Here is a 23616-nt window from a genome sequence, read left to right on the forward strand (position 1 = left end):
TCTGCCTGGATGTGGACCCGAGTCCGTGCTGCCGTGGGCACAGAAAAGTGAATGAGGCAGGGTGCCCGACAGATCTGCCTGGATGTGGACCCGAGTCCACGCTGCCCTGGGGCACAGAGAAGTGAATGAGACAGGGTGCCCGACAGATCTGCCTGGATGTGGACCCGAGTCCATGCTGCCGTGGGGCACAGAAAAGTGAATGAGACAGGGTGCCCGACAGATCTGCCTGGATGTGGCCCCGAGAGGCCGCGCCTGGGGAATGACAGGTGTCACTATGGCACTGATGTTTCGCAGGGCAAAGGGTCATGGGAGCCGTGGTTTCAGGGACACGCCTGCGTTTCTGCCGAGGGCAACTCTTCCCAAAGGGAAGGTGGAACAACCCTGAACATGACAGGAGGCTCACTCAGCTTCTCCGAGAAAAGACAGTAAAATAAACCTGTGGTCAGGCCACCTTCCTCCTGTGTCAATGGTGCTCAGTAGCCCCTATCAGAAAGGCCAGTGTCCAGCCTTAGGGAAAAGGGCAGGTTGCTGAAGAAACAACCCTCCCCCTCCCAAGAGGAATGATCTCTTTCTCACTTAGGTGCACAAACAGTTTAATCTGTGAACTAAGAACGAAACGGAAGACGAGTTTCCACAACAAACGACGTGTTGGGTCCACCTCCACTTTGCAGAGTGGACAGGCGTTGCCCTGCCTTCCAGTCCGTGGCAGGACCTGCTCCTCCCAAAGGTTTGTGCAAAGGTTAAGGAGGAGGCTCCCGCTGACAGACAGCAGCCCCCTCTGTCCAGCATGTGACCCAGCATCCTGCCACCCCTAACACCCCCCCAGTGTGTACGCCCATCACAAGCAGGGCAGTCGGGGTCTGAGGCACGGCTCCTGGCAGTGGCTGGGAAGAGGACGAGGAAGCAGGTGGCGGCTCGGGGGATGAGCTGGCTCACCTTCCCGCAGGAGTAGATGACGGACACAAAGACCACGGAGAAGAGCATCAGGAGGCAGGTCAGGTAGAAGCCCAGCATGAACACGGAGCTGGAAAGAGAGAGAAGGCTGAGCCGACGCCTGCGGGGAGGCCCCCCGGTGCCCAGCAGTGTCTGGGTCACAGGACATGAGTACCGGCCTCACAGCCCAGAGGGCAGGAAGCTCAGCAAGCCCGAGAGGCTGGTCCCCAAAGCCCGCTGCCTTAGTGGCTGGGCCAATTGGGCTGGGGGAGCCATGGTGGTGGTGGAGTGGTTACGCGTTGAGCTCCGATCTGCAGGGTGGCAGTTTGACACCCCCAGCAGCACCTCAGGAGACAGGGCTTTCTGGCCCTGTAAAGAGTGACAGTCTTGGGAACTCACAGGGGCAGTTCTACACTGCCCCACAGGGTTACTACCAGTCGGCATCCACTCAGTGGCAGTGAGTTTGGATTTTGGTTTACTCGGCTGAGCAGACCTTTTAAAACGCCTCCCCACTAGCAGTCTGGCTCCTGCTCCCTCCTGCCCCTACCGCCTGTCACTTCCTGGGGCGCTGAGAGTGGTCAGCGCCACCCGCCTGCTTCTTAGTTCTCTGCACGGCTGCTTCATTCAGCTTGGGAGGACTCGCCGAAAAATCCACCTGCTGACTCCTTCAGGGTCATTGGTCACTCCGGCGTGATGAGCCTCAGAGGCTGCATGCGGACTGTGCACTTGGCGCATTAACAGACGGGTCAGTCCGCAGCCAGCTGGGCAGGCTGAGAAGCAGGGGTGATGGGCCCCTTGAGAAGGGCGGAGACCCCAAATGCAGTCCCCTTCCTGTTACCAGCCCTGGCAATAAATCCCCCAGGGTTTTTGCCTGCCCCACTCAGGCCCGCTCAACATTAGAAACACAAGGGTCTCCCCCAGCCCTCATTTCAGAGGCAGCTCATGGGTGACCTTCACAGTGGGGTTGGCAGGAACAGAAAACTGCAGACCCAGAATGGCAAGTGGCTTTTAATCTCCAACTTCCAGCTGCCTTGACATCCCCCACCCCAACCCAGGTCAAAGCCCTCCGGCCAGCAGCTGGCCACAGAGGCTCCTTCCCTATGCAAGGGAGGGAGCGGGGCTGCAGGGCCAGGCATTATCAGCTGACCACAGGCCCTCCCTCAGAGGGCTGAAAGGGCAGGTGAACCCCTGTGGGAGACCTTCAAGCGGCTCCTTTGTTCCAGCACTTGGCTGCCTTCAACAAAACACACACACAGAGAAAAGAATTCTCTTCAAGGGAAAGAGAGCCCGTTAAAGTAGTCTGTCTTCTCAGGCTTCCCCAGAGAGGAGATGCAGACAATGCCAATACCTTAGTCTCGCTCAGGCTGTGGCCAGAGAGGCAGGCTGGGGTGGCTAGACCCAGCCCCCCTCCATGCTGCTGATATCCAAAGTGGCAGAGACAGGGAGCTGTCTCCAGTGCGTGGGGCCGCGAGGTGCACTGCGACAAGATGCCTGAGGTGCTTGTTTAGACCTGGGCTCCGTTTCCACACAGGGAAGACGGGAGAATGACAACTCCCATAGACAGCTGTAGTCCCAGACACCCACGGGGCAGCTCTACCTCGGCCTCGGGGACACTGTGAGTCCGAACTGGCTGGATGACAGCGGTGGTGGCATGTGCCTCTGTGATCCTGGCATTTCCAACACCAGCAGGGTCGCACGTGGTGGGCAGGTTTCAGCGGAGCTTCCAGACCGAGGCAGAGTAGGCAGAATCGGGTGATCGCAGCCCCACGGAGCACAACCGCACCCCGTGCCACCGAGTGCTGGACAATGAGGGGCCACCGCGGCAAGCCTAACACCAAGCTCACCGTCATCCGTCGAGGCTGACCCACAGCCACCCCACAGGACAGGGTGGGACTAACGGCCTCTGCGAGTTTCCAAGGCTGTAACTTCTTATGGGAGTAGAAAGCCTCGTCTCTCTCCCACGGAGCTGGCGGGTGGTTTCAAACTGCTGACCTTGCGGTTTGCAGTCCAACTCATAACTGCTACGCCACCAGGGCTCCTGCCTACAGGGGAAGGCTCTCAAGAGGCACTGTGCCGCCACCGTGAACTGCTACGCTGGTGACCGTATAGACGGCCTGGGACGAGGCGATGTCCTGGGCCATCCTGAGTCACATGACGCCACAGCAAGGCTGTGCCCTCGAGGCTCCAGAACTCGACGGGCGCTGAGCGGGGGAACAGGCACTAGAGGCACCAGGCCGGGGCTGCCTGGTGGCACCACGTGGCCCTCACCTGTGGTACTGTCACTGTGTCACAGCAGGGCCTCCCCAGCAATGGAGGCCATGAAAAATGAGAGAGGTTGAGTCTCAGGCACATTGGCATCGTGCCCCTGCCAGCAGGAGGCATTGAGGACAAGAACTTCACTTCCGTGAGATTCTTGTCAAGGGTGTCCCAGGGGGCTTCAAAAGGTGATGGAGACTTAAAGGATGCTTGTTCTCCCCCCACACGTCTAACCTGTTGAAGCCCCACCTCATATAACCTCAATTTAACCACGAGGTAGCAGCAGGCAAACCCAGGTGGAGACAGTCTACAAATGAACTCATCAAAGGTGCCAGGTCATGAAAGACAAGGGCTGACTGAGGGGGTGTCAGCCGCTGAACGCAATGGGGGTGCTGGAGGGGGAGAGAGGGGCAGCCCATGGTTCCTGGGAGCAATACAGCCACTCCTCAGGAGGGTTCGGGGCATCTCTTGGAGAAAAACACTCAGAGCCTGAGATACCGTGGTGGAAGTGTCCAGAAGAGTGGAACATCTTTATCTTCACAAATTGTATTGGTTTTCTTCCTCCCAAGAACCAAAGGTCACACAGAAAGGGGCCTGGTAAGGGAGCTGGGTGACCGTCCCAGGGGGCAGAGGTTTGGGGTGAAGGGGCTTCTCCTAGCTGGCTGGCGAGCAGTGCCCACTGGGAGACCAGCACAGAAGGCAGACCCCTGGCTCCCCACCTCCCACAGGCCACGTTCAGAAGCCAGTGAAGCCCAGACGGGCCTCTCTGCTCTCCTCCCAGGAGTCCCTGTGGCCAGCGGAGAGGGTGCAGGGAGGCAGGGATACTTACTGGGGCACAATGGTGATCTGGACGAAGCAGATGAAGAGGAAGACGAGCGAGGCACAGGCCACATAGGCACCAAACCGGTCATCTACCTGCTTAGAGTACTGAGAGCAGAGAGTCAGGGTGAGTGGGTGCCCGGCCGGCCCCGTCTGCCCCAGCCCAGGGCACCCAGGCACTTGCCACCGCAGTCTCTCGGGCCGGGCACCTGAGCGGCCTGCCCTCAGGACGGACGCACCACTAGGTTTAGACCACAAGAAACCAGTCCAATTTAGCCAAGGGCGAGGCCCAGAGGGCTTGGAGAGGCGTGGGCCGGGAGCAGGAAACACAGGGAAGAGGAAGAGGGAGAGGGGATGTCACATTGTGGGGACAGCTGTCAGCCCCACGAGACAGAATCCGCAGGCACCGCTGGATGGAAAGTCTGCTCCGTAAACCTGCACCCGGCTCACAAGGCAGGTTTACAGGAAGACAGAGCAGGGACCCACAGCACTAAGACACGAGAGCCGGGACACTACCGGGAGATTTTGAAAAAGAAGCCAGTCCCGGTCGCAGGCAAAGCAGTGGAGGAGGGACTGGGGCCCCTTTCTGCGGGCCGGGCGAGGCCAGAGTGATTCACAATGACCGGGGCCACAGATCACTGACCAGCTGTGGCCACGGCCAGTCTACGGGCAGACCAGACCACTCACCCTCAGGGCCGCCTGAAAAGTATGGGTTCAGAGAGGTTCCTGGACTGGCCCCCAACCCCCGGACCCCCTTCCAGCAGCACCGAACCGAGAGGGGTGGGCAAAGCTGGTGTCTCCAACAGTGGGCAGTCCACACGTGAGCTCCCCGCCACTGCTGCTGCCACCAAGCAGCAGACCCTGTGGTGGAGGTGCCTGCAACCCACGGCACCCGGTGTCTCCGAGCTGAACTGTGTCTCATGGGAGTTTTCCAGAAGGAAATCCCCAGGTCTTTCTCGGCAGTGCCCCTGGGTGGAGTCAAACCACCCACGCTCTTGGTTAGTAGCCAAACCCTTAAGCGTCTGCCCCACCACCACTCCTTTCTTTACGGCTGCTAAGGGTTGCTCCTTAGCCCCGGTGGCACAATGAGTTCAGCAGCGGGTTGCTAACAGCAAGGCCAGCAGTTCGAAACCAGCAGCTGCTCCGTGTGAGGAAGACAGGCTTTCTGCTCCTGGGAAGGGTGAAGTCTTGGAAACCTACAGGAGCAGCCGTCCCCTACGCTAGCAGGTCAGTGTGAGTCAGGCTCAACTCGGCGGCAGTGCTGGCACCAGTGTGATTCGAGGGTGGTCCTTGTCCTTCAGAAGTGTGCCACCCTAATGAGGGGCCCCTCGACTGCCAGATTTGTCTGGACACTGGGGAGGCCCCGGGAAGGGGTGATTGCACCCCTTGCCTGAGTAGCCGAGAGCAGGTTCCCAGCAACACGGGACATTCGTTTTCTCATTCACTACATAATAGAGTGGGGCAAAAAGATCACCAGTACCCGTTCCACCTTCGTACATTGAGGTCCCAGTGCAAGCCCGGCAGTCCACTGGGGGCAAGAATAAGATACAAACAGCACCAGTATTTACTGGACATCTATTATGTGGAGATGTTATTTTAGGCATTTTACATTGTTACCTTGTTTGGGAACAACTCGATGGCAGTGCGTTTGGTTGGTTTGGGACTTGTTTAAAAGTACCCTGGTGGCCTAGTGTATTAGGTCAGCAGTTCGAAACCACCAGCCGCTTCGAGGGGAAAAGATGAGGGTTTTCTACTCCTCTTAAGGTTTACAGCCTCAGAAACCCAAAGGGGCAGTTCGACTCCCTGTTACAGAGTCGATATGCGCTGGAGTCAATCGGGGGCTGCGAGTTTGGACATGTTTAATCTTCACTGTAACCGTTGGAGTGGGTATGTGGGATTTCCCAGGTAAGGAAGGAGATGCACCAAACCCACACCAAACCCCCTGCCATGGAGTTGATGCCAACTCCCAGCGACCCTGGAGGGCAGGCCGGAACTGCCTGTGGGCCCTCTCTACAGGACCAGACAGCCTCATCATTCTCCCCGGGAGCAGCTGCAGGTTTTGAACTGCAAGCCGGGTAACCACCAGGGCTCCCTAGACTGAGGCACAGAAGGCTAAAAACCACGACCTTACCCCTTCCAATCCAGGCAGTCGCCTGTGAAGCCCCACGTCCCTGGGTAGAGTAGGGGAAACTGAGGCAAACTGCGGGGCACGGTTGCATCTGAGTTGCGTGCTACAGGTACCTTCTTCTCCAGGTCGGGCTCCCTGAAGGTCAGGAGGAATTTCCGGACATGCTCAGACCGCAGCCGGTCGATGCTCCGGGCGTCGATGGCCCGCCCCAGGAACTCGTCCACTTCATCCTCGGGGTTCGCGCTTTCCTGGGCGTTCCTGGGGGCAGGGGGCACAGACACAGGAGGCTGACCCCAGGGCGTGTCCTTGGGGCTGGCTCTGCCCTGGGACCGGGACTGCTCAGAGAGGGCTGGGAGCTAAGATCACCGAGCTCACGGCTGGGAACTGGAACCACAGACGAGGTGCTGGGCTCTGCACATGCGCAGAAGCCTCTCCAAGGCCCCTCGCGCTGTGGAGGGACTCTGGGACAGTACAGCCTTTCGGAGCCCACCGGTCACTGCAGAGTGGCCTGGGCTTGTCTCGTGTTGAATTGCTACTGGGGGTGTAACTGCTTTTCTCCTCCATTAACCCTCTGTTGTTCTCCCGCTGCCCTCCCCCCCACCAACCCCCACCCGGTGGGCAGGCCGGCCTCAGCAGGCGAGGCTTCTGCAGCGGGGCTGGGACCCTCTGCAAATGAGGCAGGCTTCAGGATCTCTGGGCACCAAGTTTTAAAATTCCACTCTTCAGGGCGGAGGAGGCCACCCTGAGCGGAATTTCAGAGGCTGCTGTGAGGAAGTGGACACTGGGTGCTAGTCAGGCCCATGTGCACCAATGCACAATGGACACAGTGTGCACTGTTGCTGATGTTTGAGGTGTGTGCGTGTTTGTGGGGAGGGGGTAGCGGGTAGCAGAGGCGCAGCCCCTGGGCCAGGTGCCCTATCTGAGGATGCCCTTGACCATCTATCAGCCATGTGGGCCCTGTACACTTCCAGCTAGGGCTGGGTATGGGATCATTCCCATGGAGGGTGGGGACAGGGAAATTGAGTTAGAGGTTAGATGTGGAGATGCCCCCCACCCCACCCCCCACCCCCAGGGATGTAGGGATAAAAGGGGCCACAGTACTCACTTGTCCTTGGGGTCTTCAAAGCCCTGAGAGAGGAGACAAAGGAGAGAAGAGTGTGAGAACAGACATGCACACGCACACACACACACCTGTTCGGGGCCCATGAGGGGCAGCGAGTTCAGAGAGGGGCGGCTCTTGCTCTCTGCAGAGAGGACCCTCACTCGCTCCTTCTTCCCTCCTGTCCCTCCTCCCTCGCCTGGCCAGCACAGCAGGTCTCTCCCTGGCGGACAAGCTCTCTGAGAAGCAGGATCCACTGTGGTTTCCTTTCGTCCCCTGAAAAACTCATGGGGTGGCCTCTTTCAGGCCTCCTGCCCCACTCCTCTCCAAAGCGTCTCCTCCCCTCCCCCTGGCTCCAAGGGACACTCCCACCTGTGCACCTACACAGAGGGGGAGGAGATAAGTCACTAGCTGTGCAACCACATGCATGTGTGTGCGTGTGTGTGCACATGTGCCTTCAGAGACACTCACGTGTGCAAACACACAATGTGTGTGCGCGCACACACCCACCCACCCCCGGAGCACACATAAAACTTGCTGAGACGTCACCACTTTGTACTCAGAAAAACTAAGCTCCTGTAACCGTCTCTGGGGCAGGGTTGGATGGAGACTCGGGCGAGGAGCCGCCTGCCCGTGTCTTTGATGCTTCCTGCGCCTGCTGCTCGCTGACGCGGGGCTGGCGGTGGGTGGGACTTTTACTGCCTGGCAGACACAGAGCCCTGTGTGCAGTTAGTTTACAAAGTCCAGCAGCAGGTGGGTTCTGACTCGCGGAGGCAGAATGGAGGGCCCCTAAAGGGGAGATGGGGTGTGCTACAGGTTGAATTGCTTTCCGGAAATTTAAGTTGCGGTCTTAGCCCTGGTACCTGGGAAAGGGATTCTGTTTGGAACTAGGGTTTCTTATGTTATGTTACTGAGCCCAGAGGGTGGGGGGTGGGGTGGTCCTGAACCTAATCCCTCCTGAATGTTGGCTTAGAGATAATGATAATTTCTCTCTATAGATTAGCGATCCTGTGCAGAAACTTCCATAAGCCAAGAATACTGCGGCTCCAGAGCAGCAGCCCCCCCCCTACCTCCCGCCCCCACCATCCCAGTGCTCAACGGGGACTTGTCGCCCCAGAGCTGTGAGACCGTAACTGCTTGTGGAGCTCTGTTAGGGCAGCCCTGTGATGCTCAGGCAGGAGGGCTCTGGGAGGCACCGACAGACATGGGTTTCCCGTGCCATCAAGGTGGCTCTACTCTGTCCCCCAGCTGAGGGCTTTGGCTCCTCCCTTGCCCAGCTCACAGAGTAGCTGTCTGCCTAGACAAACCTATGCTCTGAGAATCAACAGCCGTCCCTCCAGGCCCCTCCTCACTTCATGGTGCCTGTGTAGGATTGGGGTGCCGGGGTCTCCTCCCTCAGTGGCTTCCTGTCCCCTACCTGTCCTCACCACACACCCCAAGGGCACTCAGCCCGGCCTGATATCCCCAGGATCCCTTGGAGCTCGGCTGGGGCCCCGGCATGCAGTGCTCCCTGAGGAACACCAGGAGGTGCCGTGCCACTTGGTTGCAAGGCAGGAGCCAGCACCCATGTACCTCTGATGAACGCTGAAACCATGTAGCGGGGAGACCCACCAGGAGAGCCTCCCTACACACAGGCTGCCCTAAACACACTTCCAGTGTGCTGGTCAGGTTCTGGGTCGGCCATGTGGGCCCTGCTCAGCCTCAGGCTCAGGCAGCAAACCGACAGCAGGCCTGTACGCCACAGCTAGATGATCAAGAACACAGCCCAAGGGGCCTGGTCCAACTCTCAGCTCCACGGCTCACTTGCTGGTTCTAGTGATGGTGATGGTCAAGTGGATCAACTGCTTCCAGAGAGACAAGAGGGCTTCAGGGTCTGGGCTGAAGCACATCTGGGGGATTAGCCCAGCTCAGGGGCTCTCATGGCTCCTTCCTCTCGGACTTCAAGTCAAGCAGAGGCTATGGCTGGTCAGCTGAGCCGCCCACCTCTGCCTGGGCCAGGCTGCAGGTCTCCCCAGTCCTCGGGCCCATCAGAAGGCAGAGCTTCCCTGGGCTTGGTTACACAAGTACTAAGTCTCCACATGCTTCCCTGGTCAACCTTCTTACTAACAAATAACTTCAAAGACCCGGAAGCCAACATAAACAGGAGCCACTAGGTCTCCAAATTGGAACAAGATAGAAAGGATATGCTGCTGACTGCATTCTCAAAAGGCACAGCCATGGAGTCGATGTCAACTGGGCCACCTTCAGAAGGCCCCCGTGAGCTTCCGAGACTGTCTTTCTCCCAACGAACCACCGGTGGTTTTGAACGGCCGACCTGGAGGATCTTGGCCCAATGTGTCAGCGCTCTGCCACCAGGGCTGTCTTGCTGACTATGTTCGTACCTTTCTAACTCCTCTTGGCCACTGCTTTAGGCGATTTCAAGCCCTGGATTGCAGCTGCTTCTCCCACTCGAGGTGCATCGTGGGTGGGGAAGAACGTTCCCCTCCCTTGTGTCTGTCGCAAAGGCTGCAAGGAAGTTGAGTTCCCCGAGCCGCCAGGGTGCCTGGCAGCTGCTTGAACCCATCCGGATCGATCCCAGCTGGGTGGGGCTAGGAGCCTGTCCTTTGGGGTGGGAGCCTCTTCTCCACCATAGGCTGCCTCGGCCCCGTTCTCTGAACACCTTCCCTTCCGCGCCGGGTGAAACCATCAAGCACCCAGCTTGTCCCCACAGAGGAGCCTTCCTGGCAGCCAGTGTCTCTCTCTCGGGAGTCCTTCCCCCAATTACAACCCTGCTGCTAACTCTTCCAAGGTGCCTTGTCCTAACGGTGGGGACTCCAGCTGCCGAGCTGGCGCCTCCCATCCAGACTGCCTCCTCAGGACTCTCAGGTCAGGAACATTTCCCACTTGGACCAAATTTCACTTTTTCAACAACAGAAAAAATGTTTCCTCCCAACAATTTAGGACAGAGTGGCTGCCCACTGGGCCGCCTGCTTGCTGGCTGCTCTCCTTGCTGCCACCTTCATCTGTGCCCCCTCTCCCTGCTCCCCATCCCCTGCCCAGGTTCTCACAGTGAGGACGTTGTTCTCATCGACACTGGCCCTTGCCTGCCTCCCTGCCGTTTGGGCCACCCTGGTGATGGGGGTACAGGGCTGCAGGGGGCCATTTCAGGAGGAGGCAGCCACGGGGGGGGGGGTAATGCTCTCTGCTCTGGGGGGCCTGTAGTGACCAGGAGCTCTGGATGGTAGGGGCTGGTCTGTGGACGTCCAAGCTCAAAGGCCAAGCGGCAGGCAGGGGCCTCCCACACTGCTGCTTCCTGGTGGGGGGCCTGAGAGAGGCTCTCGGTCCTCAGACTATGAGAGGAGGTCTTGACTCGATGGCCTCACCCTGCAGGTGCCTCCTCCTTAGACCTTCGTCATCGGCTGCTTGTTGGCTAGGAAGGCGCACAGGGCCCGGGACCTGGCTGTGGTCTGACCTGGTGGGAGGCCCTGCTTCACCTTGCTGCTGCAAAGGGAACCCGGGCTCCACAGACCCTGAACTTGGGGTCCTGGTGCCGGTGGGCCCCTACTTTAAGATCCCCTACCCAGCTCTGTGGGAGCACAGTTCTCTCCTCCTGCCCCCTTCCGCCCCGAGGAAACACGGCTGTCCTGAACAGAGGAGGGTGGCCCGGAAGTGAAGCTCTCATTCCAAACCCAATACCACCTTGACTTCTTCTCATCCCTCTTCCTCTTCACCCCACCCCCATGGTCATCATCTTCCTAGCCCCACGCTTCCATGGCGACATTCCTGGGGTGTGCTGTGACGGCTGGGGTCCCGGGAGAAGGAAGGACAGCCCCTACTGTGACCCCAGTGCATCCACCTGCATTCTCCCACGGGGAAGGCTAAGGTTAGTCAGGGCGGAGTTCTCAACATCAACACATCGCCCGGCCCTTTGCAAAAAGCACCGGGATGAGCTTTGGCGTTTGAGCTGCAGGGTGTGGTTTTAATTGCCTGGAAAATGCAGTAGGTGCTGGAAGGGGATCTGACCAGCTTGGGCACCCCTGACTTCCCAGGGCCTCGCCAAACACTGCTGGGAGACAGCTGGAGGCTCTGACCGGACCCAGAACCCAGCCGATGGATCTGCTTCCAGCCCACGCCAGCAAGCCCTGCTAAAAAGGCGGGGATGGGGCCCCGACTCTCTTGTTCCTCAGCCAAATGAGCCGTGCCAAGATGGCGTGGCTAGGGCCAGAAGTCAGCAGTGCTGGCTCCCAGGGCAAAGGTGGGGGAGCAGCCTGCCAACTGTGCCCCCTTCTCTGCATCTCCTGCCCCTCGGGCAGGGAGGGGGGCGGGGGCAGGGAAAGCTCTGGCCCTGGAGAGAAGGCTGCCAGGGTACCCACCCACCCACCCACCTGCCACTCACCATCCGTTTCATCTCCTTCGAGACCTGGCTGCCACTCAGGTGGCTGTAGAAGGGGCGCTCGGCGCCCCAGTGAGGGGGGTTGTGCCCGATGGAGTTGGTTCTCTGGCGATTCATCTTGGCAATCATGGCCTTCTCCTCTTTCTGGGGGGGGGGGTGGGCACAGAAGCGTCAGTCTGTGGGCCGAGGCCCCATCAATGAGCCCGCATGATGGACCCTTCCTCATTCCTCCCCAGAGCAAGGCCCCCAGTCAGGTGAGGGCTGGAGGCAACGCTGCCCCTCTCCCCACAGGCCTGGAGCCCAAGGGTCTGGCAGGATCCCGGACTTCCTCTAGCCAGCATCCTAAATCCCCACTGCTGGCTCCAGACCAAGGTGGCCAGACTGGTTTGGTGGGACGCAGAGGCTTGGGAACTACGGCCACCTGCACGGACCTCTCCCCAGAGGCTGGACCACAGGAGTCTGCCTCTGGGTGGCCTCAGTTCCCAAAGGCTGCCGGCAGGAGCTCAGCCCTGGGCTGCTTCTCCCCGACGGGACAGCCCCAGCTCTGGGCCTACTGGTGACCCTGTGAGCCTCTGCTCAGGGGAGGGCAGGTTCCACCCACAGCCTGAGGGATGGGCAAAGCCTGGGTCACCGTGCTCAGGTTAGTGACGGAGACAAGGAGACCTGGGGTTCCGACTGCCACTCATATCCCAAACAGGCCCCTCCAAGGGAAGGGCATTAGGGGCAGCCCTGCTCTCCAGAAGACAGCTGCCCTCCCAAAGGGGGTCAGGTCATCGCAGCGAGGAAGCTCCAGAGCTGCCCTGTGATGTACAAGCGCACAGACACTCGGCCAGCCTCTGTGGACACACACACACACACACACACACACACACACACACACACACACACATGCCGGTACCTCTCTGCCTACAAAGCCACCCAAAAGGGAGCAACGTGTGTGTCTGTGCATGCTCGTATGTATGGGTGTGGTCAGTGCACACATGCACACACCCACGGGGAGGGTCACTTCCTCTCTCTGGAGGACTCGGCAAGCTGGAATAACCAGGGTCCAGAGATCGCAGGACCCAGGAGAGAGGACTAGGGAGGGAAGGTGGGCAGAGAGGGAGTGCATGCCAGGAACAGACCTGGGGGTGGGCTGTTTCAGTGCATTTAGAACCTAGGCCAGTAACAAGTAAACGAATGTTGAAAAACGCGTCAATGAACCAAAGTGCACTGGTGGTTGGTGACGGGGAGAGGGCTCGGGAGGCACTGAGGTAAGTGGACGGGGCGGTGAGTCGAGGCCACTGGACTGCACGTATGAAAACGGCTCGGAGGGCAAGGGCTGCGCTGTCCAGGTTCTCATCTGGCACACGAAACAGTGTCTCCTCCCACCCCTCCCCTGGCCATCCCCTTCCAATACCCCTCCGGTCCAATCGGGACCCGTCTCCTGGTGCTGGAGCAGGACAAGTCCCTGGATGTCCCTATGGGGGTGGAGACCCACCTGGATCACTCCCTGGAACTCACGGCCACCGAGTCGATACCGAAGCACAGCGACCCTACAGGACAGGGCAGGGCTGCCCCTGGGGGCTTTTCAGGCTGTCACCCTTTACAGGAGTGGAGAGCCCCGTCTTCTGCCGGGGGTTTCAAACTGCTGACCTTGAGGTTAGCAGTCCACGTGTGCCACCGGGGTTCCTAGAAACACCCCTGAATCCCTGTAAAAATCTCTCTGCCACCCAGACTCCGCCCTCACCACTTCATCGTGGCCATCGCCCATCTTCTTAGGAAAGACACGGGCAGGCCTGTCCACCTGGTCAGGGGCACCGACCGGCAGACACACCCAACTGAACTATTGGGAGAGGAGCCGTTCATAATTTAGGGAGACGTGGAAAATATTCTCTTCGTTTGGCTTTAAAAATTAAGAACATGGAGCATGGCACTATTAAAATAGAACCCTGATGTCGGCTAATAATTCAGTCTCCCATGTCGGCAAGGCTGAGACAAAGGAATGGAAAGTCGGGGGTGGGGGTGGGGCAGGAAAGGCAGAGGTCCCAGGAACTAAGTGACACAGGAACCCGTGGGGATGCGTGGGTCTACTGGGCACAAGGCAGAGAGAAGGAGCGAGACCGGCGGAGAGAACATGTAGGGTGTGCATGAATCCCTCTAGACCAGTGGTCTCAACCGTCCTAATGCTGAGACCCTTTCATACAGTTCCTCATGTGGTGGTGACCACCACCCCCCTCCCCCCGCAACCATACAATTATTTTCATTGCTACTTCATCACTGTCATTTTGCTACTGCTATGAATCGGGCGACCCCTGTGAAAGGGTCACTCGACCCCCCACAGGGGTCGCAACCCACAGGTTGAGAACTGTTGCTCTAGACTGGTTCTTGGTTCTATCCCGTGGCCTCCTGCTCCATGGGGGTTTAATTTGTAGGTGCCTGCTTGTGGTAGTTACATAATCTGGTGTCAATTTGGGACTTGAGAGGATTAAGAGTGAAGGGATGGAGTCTAGTCTGTCAGTCGGGTCACAGCCAATGAGACCTCTGTGTGGGCATGGCCTTCTCCTGAGAATGCTGGGAATGGCTGTACTCCCTCCTCGGAGGTGGGAGACACCTCTCTCTGCTCACTCTCTTGGAGACTCTCTACTGACAAGACTCAATACTCACTCCCCGAGAGATGCTCTACTGACAAGACACATGGCGCTACGCCCTGGAAGCTGGAGAAGCCACATGGGCCTGCCCTGATGCAACCAGACCTCTGCAGCAGGAGAAGCCATGCAGAGACCCCTGCCAGCGCTGAGATGGTTACAGAACCACTGGATACACAAGACTTCAACCCACTAGCCTGTGATCCTCCTGCATTTGGCATCATTGCATGTGTTTCATGAGTCTGAAGAGGACTTTATAGATCAGACATATGGGCTAATACTGGACTTGACCTGGACTGGGCTGGGATGTTTTCTCAGTACTCAATTGCTCCTGTATATAAACACCTTTCTTATACACATATGCGTGTTTATGAATTTGTTTCTCTAGTCCACTCGGACTAACACACCACTGTTCTTGCAACTGAAGCCAAAGGCACATGGTTCCTCTGCTATCAGCCTTGCCAAGCCCTGGGTCCTTCCAAAGACACGGGGACCAGAAGCACCTGCATGGGCATGCACCTGCACAACTTTTCTCCAGGGAGGAGGAAGAGCCAGCCTAGGAAATGTCTCTCTCCCAGAGAACAGCCTGGCAGCACCCCCCGCCCCCTGCCCCCCACCACGGACCCGCTTCTGGGTGCAGCGCAGAATGAGGAAGGTCTCGATGCTCTGCTCCTTGAGGTAGACATTGCGTTCGCCCCCACAGCCCGGCTCCACCTCGTAGTCCCCGTTCAGGTAGTTGAGCGTGGCCTTGGTGATGTGGATGCGGCTAGGGAGAGCGGGAAGTGAGAAGTCAGCTCACCAGCTCCTAGGCACACCCCCTTGCAAACAGAGCTCAAGTTCCTGGGCCCCAAACTCAGGCTCAAATTGGAAGACAGCCTCCTGTCCAGCCTCAGTGGACCCCACCCCTACCCACACCCCCTGGCAGTGACTCAATGGCCCTTTCTAGTGCTTCCCTATTGCAATAGCCTGGCCTCCCAGTGAACACCCGCCAGGACCGGCACACTGGCCTGCGCAGGCCAACAATGCCTGCAGCCCTACGGGTAGGCGCCGAAAATCTGCACCTGCTCAGAAGGTAGCAGCAGCAACACTCTGCTCTCAGGCCTTGTGGGGGCCTGGCGGCCACAGCCCTCCTAACACAGGTGCTACTTCGCTTGTCCTCGTTGAGCGTAGCCCTCGGTGCCGACCCACAGTGACCCCACGTGTGCAGAGAGGAGCTGCCCCACAGGGTTCTCCTGGCAGATCACCTGTCTCCCAGGGTCCTCGGGTGGGTCCACTCCAAGTGTTCAGTGAGTGATCCAGACTCTGTGATTTCAAACTGCCTGGGCCTCTCTTCTCACTGTGCCTTCCAGCTCTGCTCGCTCTCTCTCTCTCTCTCCACCACCTCCACCCTCACCTCTCCAAATCCTATCCAGCCTCCAGGTCAGCTCCCCATCCCACCTCCTTGCTGTCCGGGCCACCCCAGAACTCACTCCCCAGAGGTCCCACACTCCTCTGGAACGTTGAAGCACCTACAGAAACTCACAAGCCGCTGTCGTTCTGGCCAGCAAATCCTGCAGCTGGGCAGAGGCTCCCAGAGGCGAAGCGGGGCCTGTCACACCCCACCGTGCCTGTGGTGTAGCGGGGGTGCTCTGTTCAACAGGAGAATCCTGCTTCACCTCTGCCAACCCTGCTCTACCTGCCCCTGCCCATCTCCTCCAGTCAGTTCCAGTCTGGGCTGCTGCCCCCCAAAGCCTCCCCGCACCTGGACTCCCCACCCTAGCTCCGGCAGCTGGGATCACTCACCCCGCCTTGCCTCCAGCCTCCATGTGATTGGCCAGGGTGACGTCGTTAGACCAGACATCGAACTGCCACTTCCTGAGACCAAGGACACCGCAGTGTACTCGCCCGCTGTGAATTCCCACGCGCATGTTCACGTTCACCCCTGTCACCTCCCGGACCAACCTGGGGATGGAGCAGGGGTCAGGAGGCAAGGCTGGGCCAGGGCCAGGGCCAGGAGCCAGGCACCAAGTCTTGGGGCGAGGCTGAAGGTGGCTATGCAGGGGTGTCATCGGAAGGTGTGCAGGGGTCAAGGAGATTTTTCTTTTGTGGTCCATTTCAATCAGCGAATCTGAGGCTGCTCGCCCCAGGTGGAGGCTGCTGGCACCGCAGAACTGCGGGAGGGGGGCAGGGCTGCAGGTGCTTGGTCCTGGCCTTCGGAGTAGTCAACTGTGGGAAGTGCTGTTTCCCAGCTTGGCCACTAGATGGCGAGGTGCCTGCACACCCAAACCCAGGGCTCCGCTGCCTCCCCAGACTAGGGCGCCCTTATCTAGCCATCGTTAGCCTCTGTCCATTAAACTGTGCTCAGAAATGCAAAGGCACTTCAGCGCAGACTTGATCCAAGTGAGGAAGTTAGGACCATGCACATCCCCTTCGGGTAATGAATACTCTGTGGGTAAGGCAGAAAGGGCTCTGCATATCTGCCAGCTGGTGTCTCCATGATGCTTCTCCCCGGGCACCTGCAGGATCAGGTTATGGGGAAAGGACGCACTGAGGAATTTGGGGCAGCCCCGAGCAGATGGGTGGGGTAGGAAGAAAGCTATCCACCCCCCAGGTACCTGGCCCAGGGCCTAGGGGTGATGGTGTGGGTGTCCTGGGCGGTATGCACACATTTGACATTTTTTAGGAAATGGGGCCTCACGAGTCCCAGGGGGGGGTGTCCAGTCAGCCCTGAGGAACAGGACCCCCACCCACCCAGAACCCACCCTGCTCCCACCCCACCCGATCAGTGAGAGGCTGGCCGCACCGGGCACTTTCCCACCCGCCCGTGTCTAATCTACACACACCTTTCCTGGACCTGTTCCTTCCACCCACGATGTCTGTGGGCACTGGCCTCCAGGAATAAAAACCAAACTCACTGCCCTCGAGTCCAACCCAACTCACAGCGACCCTACGAATCAGAGTAGACCCGCCCCATCCTTCTGTGGTTTCGAACCGCTGGCCTTGGGGTCAGCAGCCTTACATGTAACGGTGGCACTGAAAGCTCGCCCGACTTTTCTGCCTGAACTCCAAGGCAACCTCCTTAATGAAGCCTCCCTGGATCCCCTTAACTGGAGTGCACCCCTCTGTTCGTGGAGCTCCCATAAGCCTTTGTATCTCTTACTGTGAGAGTCTGACTCTGACCCGTGGCACTCAGTGCGAAGCGGTGAAGCCGCCCATCCGTCAAACTGATCTTAGCTGGGCTATGCTTCCCACCCGGGCTGATTCCCAACTGCCGACTGACTGCACCTGGGACCCACCCTCGGACTCCCTCCATGGGCTCAGGGGTAACTTTGGGGTCTCCATGTTTTGCAGTGAGCAGGCCCCCTTCTGACTGCTTGCTCATGGGAGGGCTGTCCTCTCTTCAAAGGGGTGACACCTGGGTTGAATGGGTCACGGAGTCGCTTCCATCCCGGCCACCCTGGGTGTGGCAGGGTGGGACTGCTTCCCCAGGGCTCTCATGCTGGGTCCCTAAGGCAGCGGATTGCCAGCTCTTTCTTTTGTGGTGCCATAGGGCAGCGGTGATGGCTGCTCCACACCCAGACGATTGCAAACTGTTTGCCCCACCCACCTGGCAGCACTGGCCTGGGCTTGCTTAATCCCTCTGCAGCCAACCTTCCCATCCAGGAAGAGATGGAACCAGTAGGTTCCCTGCCTGCTGGGCGCTGGAGAAGACAGGAGGCCCTGGAAAGGCAGATGGCACCTGCAGATGCCTGCTGGCAGGGAATCTGCCTGGGGTCTCCCTTCCTATGAGGCAGGAAATGCCGCCTCAGCTGGGGTGGCAAGAGCCCAAGGGTGGCACCAGCACTTGCAACTCAGCCCCCACACTTGGCTCTGTGATCCCCTGCCTGCAACGGGCCAGCTGGGCATGGGGTGTTCCCCGGGAGCTGGGCACTTACGAGATGGCCTCGATCATGTCCATGCCCATCTCTACGCAGCAGTGGGCGTGGTCGGCCCTGGCTTCCGGCAGCCCAGAGACGCAGTAATAGCAATCCCCCAGGATCTTAATACGTAAACAGTGATTCTCCTGGAAAGCAAACACATTTGAAAAAATTAAAAGCAGGAGGAAAAAGCAGTGGTTGGGAAAGACTCACCCCAGGGTTGCACCCCTTTCTTCTGGGGCAGCAGCCAGCACAGACCCAGTGGACAGCATGAGGCTAGGCCTGACGGGCTGTGGGGATGGTGGGTCAGATGGCCATTCCAGCCCCCAGGCTCGGCCAACCCCTCACACTCACTGACCCAATGCTGTGGTCCAGCGAGGAGGGCAGACCTGTCAGCTCAAGACGGCCCCACCCCGAGTGAGTGCCCCCCCCCCATGAATCCCTACAAGTCTGTGGGCCATTTTCTCATCTTTGCCTTCTTGTTTTTAAGAAGATGCTGAAGCAGACATGCATTTTAACCACAAGCTCTCGGCCTGCCTGAGATTCTCATCAAGCACGGCCCCTCCAGGCCCAACGGCACACGAGCTAGTGTGCACAGGTTCACAGATTGGCTCCAGGGCCCGCCACCCAGGCAAATGGCGATCTGCAGCCAGGATGCAGGTAGGATGGAAGGCGTCATCATTGGCCAGCTGGGCCTCGGGGCTCAAGTGCCCAGAGCAGGGCTCCTCACTCAGGTGGGCCCGAGTGCCAAGCACCTACCTGTTCACCTCATTTGAGCTCAGTCATAAAAACAGCTGGGGAACACCAGCTGGACCTCATGTCCTGTGAGGGCAGGAGGGGGCCCGTTCCCACGTAGCCCTGGCATGCAATGACCCTGCGGGGACCCAGAATTTTGCCTGGAGTCACAGGTGGGAAAGGATGGCAGGCAGATAAGTGGGGGCCTAAGGAAAGAAGGGATCATCCGCCCTGGATTCCCTGTGTTTCCAGTTCCTATCTGTATCAGTGTACATCCTCTGCTCTAGCCAGACTTGCAAGGTAGAATTCGGATCATGATGGGTGGGTGGGTGGGGGGGCATTTTGAAACTAGTGTGCCGTTCACCACACCCACATCACTGCGACACCTCCTCTGCCCCCCAGTGGCAGAGGGAGTGCTCTGGTGGCCTCAGCAGGTAGATGCTGCGTGGCTGGGATTCGTGCCTTCTCTTTATCACTTTGGGCCAACTGTATCCGCAGGCCACTCGGTGGTACCTGACTTTCTCTCAGTCAAACAGATTATTGAGGCCCCAGGGTGCCTGCTGACAGTGGACAGGAGACTCACCGCGGCCAGCTTGTCGAAGCGGGCGAAGAGCTCGTTGAGGGTCATGACCAGCTCCTGCGCGGTGCACTGGGAGGCCAGGCTGGTGAAGCCCTCGATGTCAGCAAACAAGATGCTGGGGAGACAGGAGAGGCGGGAGGGGGTGCGGGTGGGTCTGGGGCCCAGGCTGGGGCTCCTTGGCCTCAGGAGGGCTTCCAGGCAGCGAACGTCCTAGGAAAGCCCACCTGGCTGTCGGGCAGGGTGCCCAGAGGATGCTGACTCCTCCACGCTGGCTGGGGCATCGGTTCACCCACAGCCTTCTGTGCCCTCCCTCACCCAGGAGGGCGGGGGAGGAAGGGGCTGGGGAGTGTGCATCCGTCGGCCATGTCCAGACAGGCTACCTACATGGGATCCCAGGGCCCCTGGTTGGTGCTGTGGTGAGGGCCTGTTCCTGTGTGCCCCCAGTGCGGTCCTCTCCTGTGAGAATGAGGGGCCTCTCTTTGCTCTGGAAGGAGCTTTAGGCCAGAAGGGCCATTGGCAGAGGTCTCACTGCCCAGCCCCAAAGAGGGGAGCCTGCTCCAAGCCCACCACCCCAGCAGAGTCTTTAGAAGGAACAGACTAAAAGAGGCCCAGGGAGCAGAGTGGAGGAGATACAAACCAATCAGCCCCTCAGAACCCCCCTCCTGATGGATCCCCCCTGCCTGCTCTTTCAGCCCTAGTCTGCCGGACTCTTATTCCCTAGATCAAAAACGGCTTGCCCAGCAGAGCACCGGGTGTAAGGTTGAGGACCGAGTGCTCTCAGAAGGGTCCCCCACATAGGGCGACTCTGCAGACACTCTCGGAGTGGTGCTCAGTCACTGAGCTGGGGGCTCCCACCCTGTCACCTGGTCGGGTCTGCATTCCCCCAAACAGCTCTGCAAGCAAGAGGCTAACTGTGCTGTCTAGTGGGTGGCCGAGGAGCTGGGGGCCCCCAGAGCAGCTCAGATCCACACAACGGGGCTTCCAGCCAAGGTCCCTGCTCTCACCAGGCCCACAAACAACAAACGTGTTCCTTAAACTAAGGGCACAGAATGAAACCTCCTTTCATCAGAGCAAACACCGGCAGAGTCACCCCTGCCCTGTGCCCGGTAAGCCCTTTAGACCTCAGTGAGGGTCCTCGCCTTACAGGTGAGGCGGCGGGCGCACAGCAAGACTGAGCCATTTGCCCAAGACCACACGGTGTGCAGAGCTCCGCGTGTGACCCAGCAAACATGCTGCGGGGTCTACGGGTTCTGCACTCCTCTCACACGGGTGATGTCACGTTTCAGGGTCTGGCGTGGTCTGTGGGGTGGGGGCTGTCGTCAGGGCCCATCAAGTGGCCTCCAACTCCAGGAGAGCCAGGTGCAATGGAATAGACGGCTGCCTGGCCCTGCACCCTCATGCTGGGTGCCCTGCGGCCCGCGGGTATTGTTAGCTGGGGCTTATCTTCCGGCACACCACCAATCTTCTCTTGAGATTCGCAGGGTTGTCCCGGGCTACTTTTTGGAGGTGGGAGTCTGTTCTTCCTGGTTTGTCTTGGTCTGGAAGCTCTCTTGGAACCAGTCCTCCACGGGTAACCCTGCAGATCATTGGCATTCCGGCGCCATTGCTTCTCGCAGCTGCTGGGAGGCCAAGGGCCCAGTGCGCTGCCAGAGGTGGGTTTGTACGGGGGTTGAAGCCCCTTCAGCTGGGTCAAGATAGGACTCCAAAGAGAGTGGACACGCAGCGCAGCTGCACCCACTCATTCCAGACAAACCCCAGAGAGGGAGCAGAAACAGGCTGGGCCCCCAGGGACCATGGCGCTGAACTTCAGCCAGGCTGTCCCACCTCCCAAAAAAGTACAAGACAGGAGCGTCCCCACCCAGCTGTGTCCCCCACTGGTTCCTCCGGCCACTCTGATCACAGCCTGCGAGTGGCAGAAACAAGGGCAGGAGGAAGATCCGCGTGTGTAGGTGAGGTGAGGGGCCGTGGGGGAGACAAGACAGATGAAAGGAAGGTGGGGGGATGGTGGGCAGGTAGGAAGCCACAGGGCTGGGGACTCAGGGGTGGGGAGGGGTGCTCTTTGAACGATAATTCCACATGGAAGACAGGCTCCCCTCCCGTCCACCAAGAACCGGCTCCTGCTCCTACCCACCAGGAGAGGCCCTGTTGGCTGGCAGCTGCCCCACTCGGCCCACATCTCTCCTAATCTTGGTGGCTGTTCTGGACATGGCCCTGTACTGCCCAGGAAAGCCAAATCCCTCGGCATGCATGGTCAGGGTCCGCAGCCAGTGAGCTGAAAGACATGTGAACCGAGAGTCCTCTTGGCTAATCGCTGTATTTCACACACAACGTTGACACTCCCGGCCCGAGGACAGGCAGCAAAGGCTTGGCTTTAGGGGCTGATAAGGGCCCCCCATGGTGGAGGGAAAAGGTCCCCAACAGGGGAAAGGCAGGGACCACCACCGGGCAGAGCAATCCACAGCCCCAAGTAGACACCCGTAGAATGTCCAGCACTAGAAACACAAGGCAGACCAGAGGCTCTAGGCTCCTGTCCCACCAGCTGAACGCCCCCACCCCCCACCCCAGCCCCCAGGAACAGGCCCAAGCAGGTGGGAGGCTGTGCCTGCATTGAAGAGGGGCTGGGCTGCTTCACTCTCCCTTGACCACCCAGAACCTCACGGGGGTTTTCTCCCTCGCAGCTGTGATCACACTAGACCGGGGGGCCTTTAGCGTCACCCAGGAAGCTTTCACACAGGAAGCCCTTGCTGATGAACATCGCAGACTGCAGCCTTCAGGAAGGATGGGGTCAAGAAGACCCCAATTCCTCCCAACTGGGCCAACAGGTACTATTCCGGTCAACGGAGAGATGACCGACGTGGTCAAGGACTTTGTCTTGCTTGGATCCACAGTCCACGCTCATGGAACGAACGGGCAGTCGGGCAATCAGAAGAGGGGTTTCACTGGGCAGATGTGCTGCCCAAGACCCATTCTGAGCGTTGGCGAGCAAGGATGCTGCTTTGAGGATGAAGGTGCGCCTGGCCCAAGCCATGCACAGCAGCGGAAGCACGGGGAAGTCGGGGTTGAATACGGAGGAAGGCCTCAGACAATCGATGCATTTGAACTGCAGAGCACTGAACATCTCGTGGACTGCCGAACGGACAAACAAACCCATCTTGGAGGAAGCACGGCCAGAGTGCTCCCTGGAGGCAAGGATGGGGAGATGGGGAGACTTCGTCTCACGCACTTTGGACATGTCAGGAGAGAGCCGTCCCTGGAGAAGGGCATCACGCCTGGTAAAGCAGAAGAAGCCTCTGACCAAAACCCTGTGGCTGCGACCCTGGGCTCAGACACAAGAACAATGGGGGGACGGTGCAGGACGGGCAGTGTCTCGTTCGGCTGTGTGCAGGGGCGCTGTGGGCTGGTATCGGACAACAACAAGCGTTCATCTCCATCCAGGGGTCTGGGGGTAGTGCCTGGGCTGTGTTGTTTCAGCTTCGGCTTCCTGGGTGATTATCAGCCAGGGACCGAGAACCACACCAGTGTCCCGGTCACCTTCCCGAAGACGCTTCCGTCAGCTCCCTATTGAAGTTTGCAACCCCTCCCACAGGCCTATCTCCCTTCCCAGCTCTCTTTTTCTTCAGTGTGCTTTGTACCATTGAACGTACTCTTTATTATTATTTTGGGGGCTCTTGTCTCCCTCCTCCTTCCAGAAAGGCAACTCTTTAAGAGAGGGCGTGCTAGCTATTTGATTCACTGCTGCACCCTGCCCGGCTCCCCGACTACGAACTCAACCCATCCGGGCTGGAAGCCCGAGTGACGGATTGATGGAAGGGCAGGCCCTGCCCCTGGGTCTCCCCCTGCTGGCCCCGAGCAAACACCCAGGACCCGGCCGATGACACACCGGGGCTTGGTGAATGGCAGGGGAGTGCTCATGACCTCACAGCGAGTGGGAGCCCTGGGCAGAAACTGCAACTTCTGGGTTCTTCCTTCTACCTCGGGGCTCCCAGACGGATGGCCTGCTGCCGGGCACCAGCAGGCCCAGGGGCAAGGCAGAGAGGGGACAGGGGACACACACACACACACACACACAGACACAGACACACACACACACACACACACACACACACACACGGTGTGTGCTGGGATCAGCTGGGGAGGGGCTGGCGGCGGTGGTGCCCTTGCCCCAGGTGAG

The 23616-nt window shown here is 59.1% G+C and overlaps 1 protein-coding gene across 1 annotated transcript in view; it reads right to left on the reverse strand.

The window, feature by feature from the left end:
• Positions 1 to 23616, reverse strand: part of ADCY5 (adenylate cyclase 5) — a 180256-nt gene that overhangs the window by 23313 nt on the left and 133327 nt on the right. The window contains exons 5-13 of the mRNA XM_004712234.2: positions 19449 to 19560; positions 18149 to 18276; positions 16017 to 16175; positions 14859 to 15000; positions 11611 to 11751; positions 7242 to 7264; positions 6250 to 6394; positions 4019 to 4116; positions 937 to 1024 (exon numbers count right to left, since the gene is read on the reverse strand). Of these exons, the coding sequence (XP_004712291.2) occupies positions 937 to 1024; positions 4019 to 4116; positions 6250 to 6394; positions 7242 to 7264; positions 11611 to 11751; positions 14859 to 15000; positions 16017 to 16175; positions 18149 to 18276; positions 19449 to 19560 (1036 nt within the window). The remainder of the gene's footprint in view (positions 1 to 936; positions 1025 to 4018; positions 4117 to 6249; positions 6395 to 7241; positions 7265 to 11610; positions 11752 to 14858; positions 15001 to 16016; positions 16176 to 18148; positions 18277 to 19448; positions 19561 to 23616) is intronic.

The sequence above is a fragment of the Echinops telfairi genome, unplaced genomic scaffold, assembly GCF_000313985.2.
Source record: "Echinops telfairi isolate 266 unplaced genomic scaffold, ASM31398v2 ScPeMD7_17;HRSCAF=63, whole genome shotgun sequence".
In the NCBI taxonomy this organism is placed as follows: domain Eukaryota; kingdom Metazoa; phylum Chordata; class Mammalia; order Afrosoricida; family Tenrecidae; genus Echinops; species Echinops telfairi.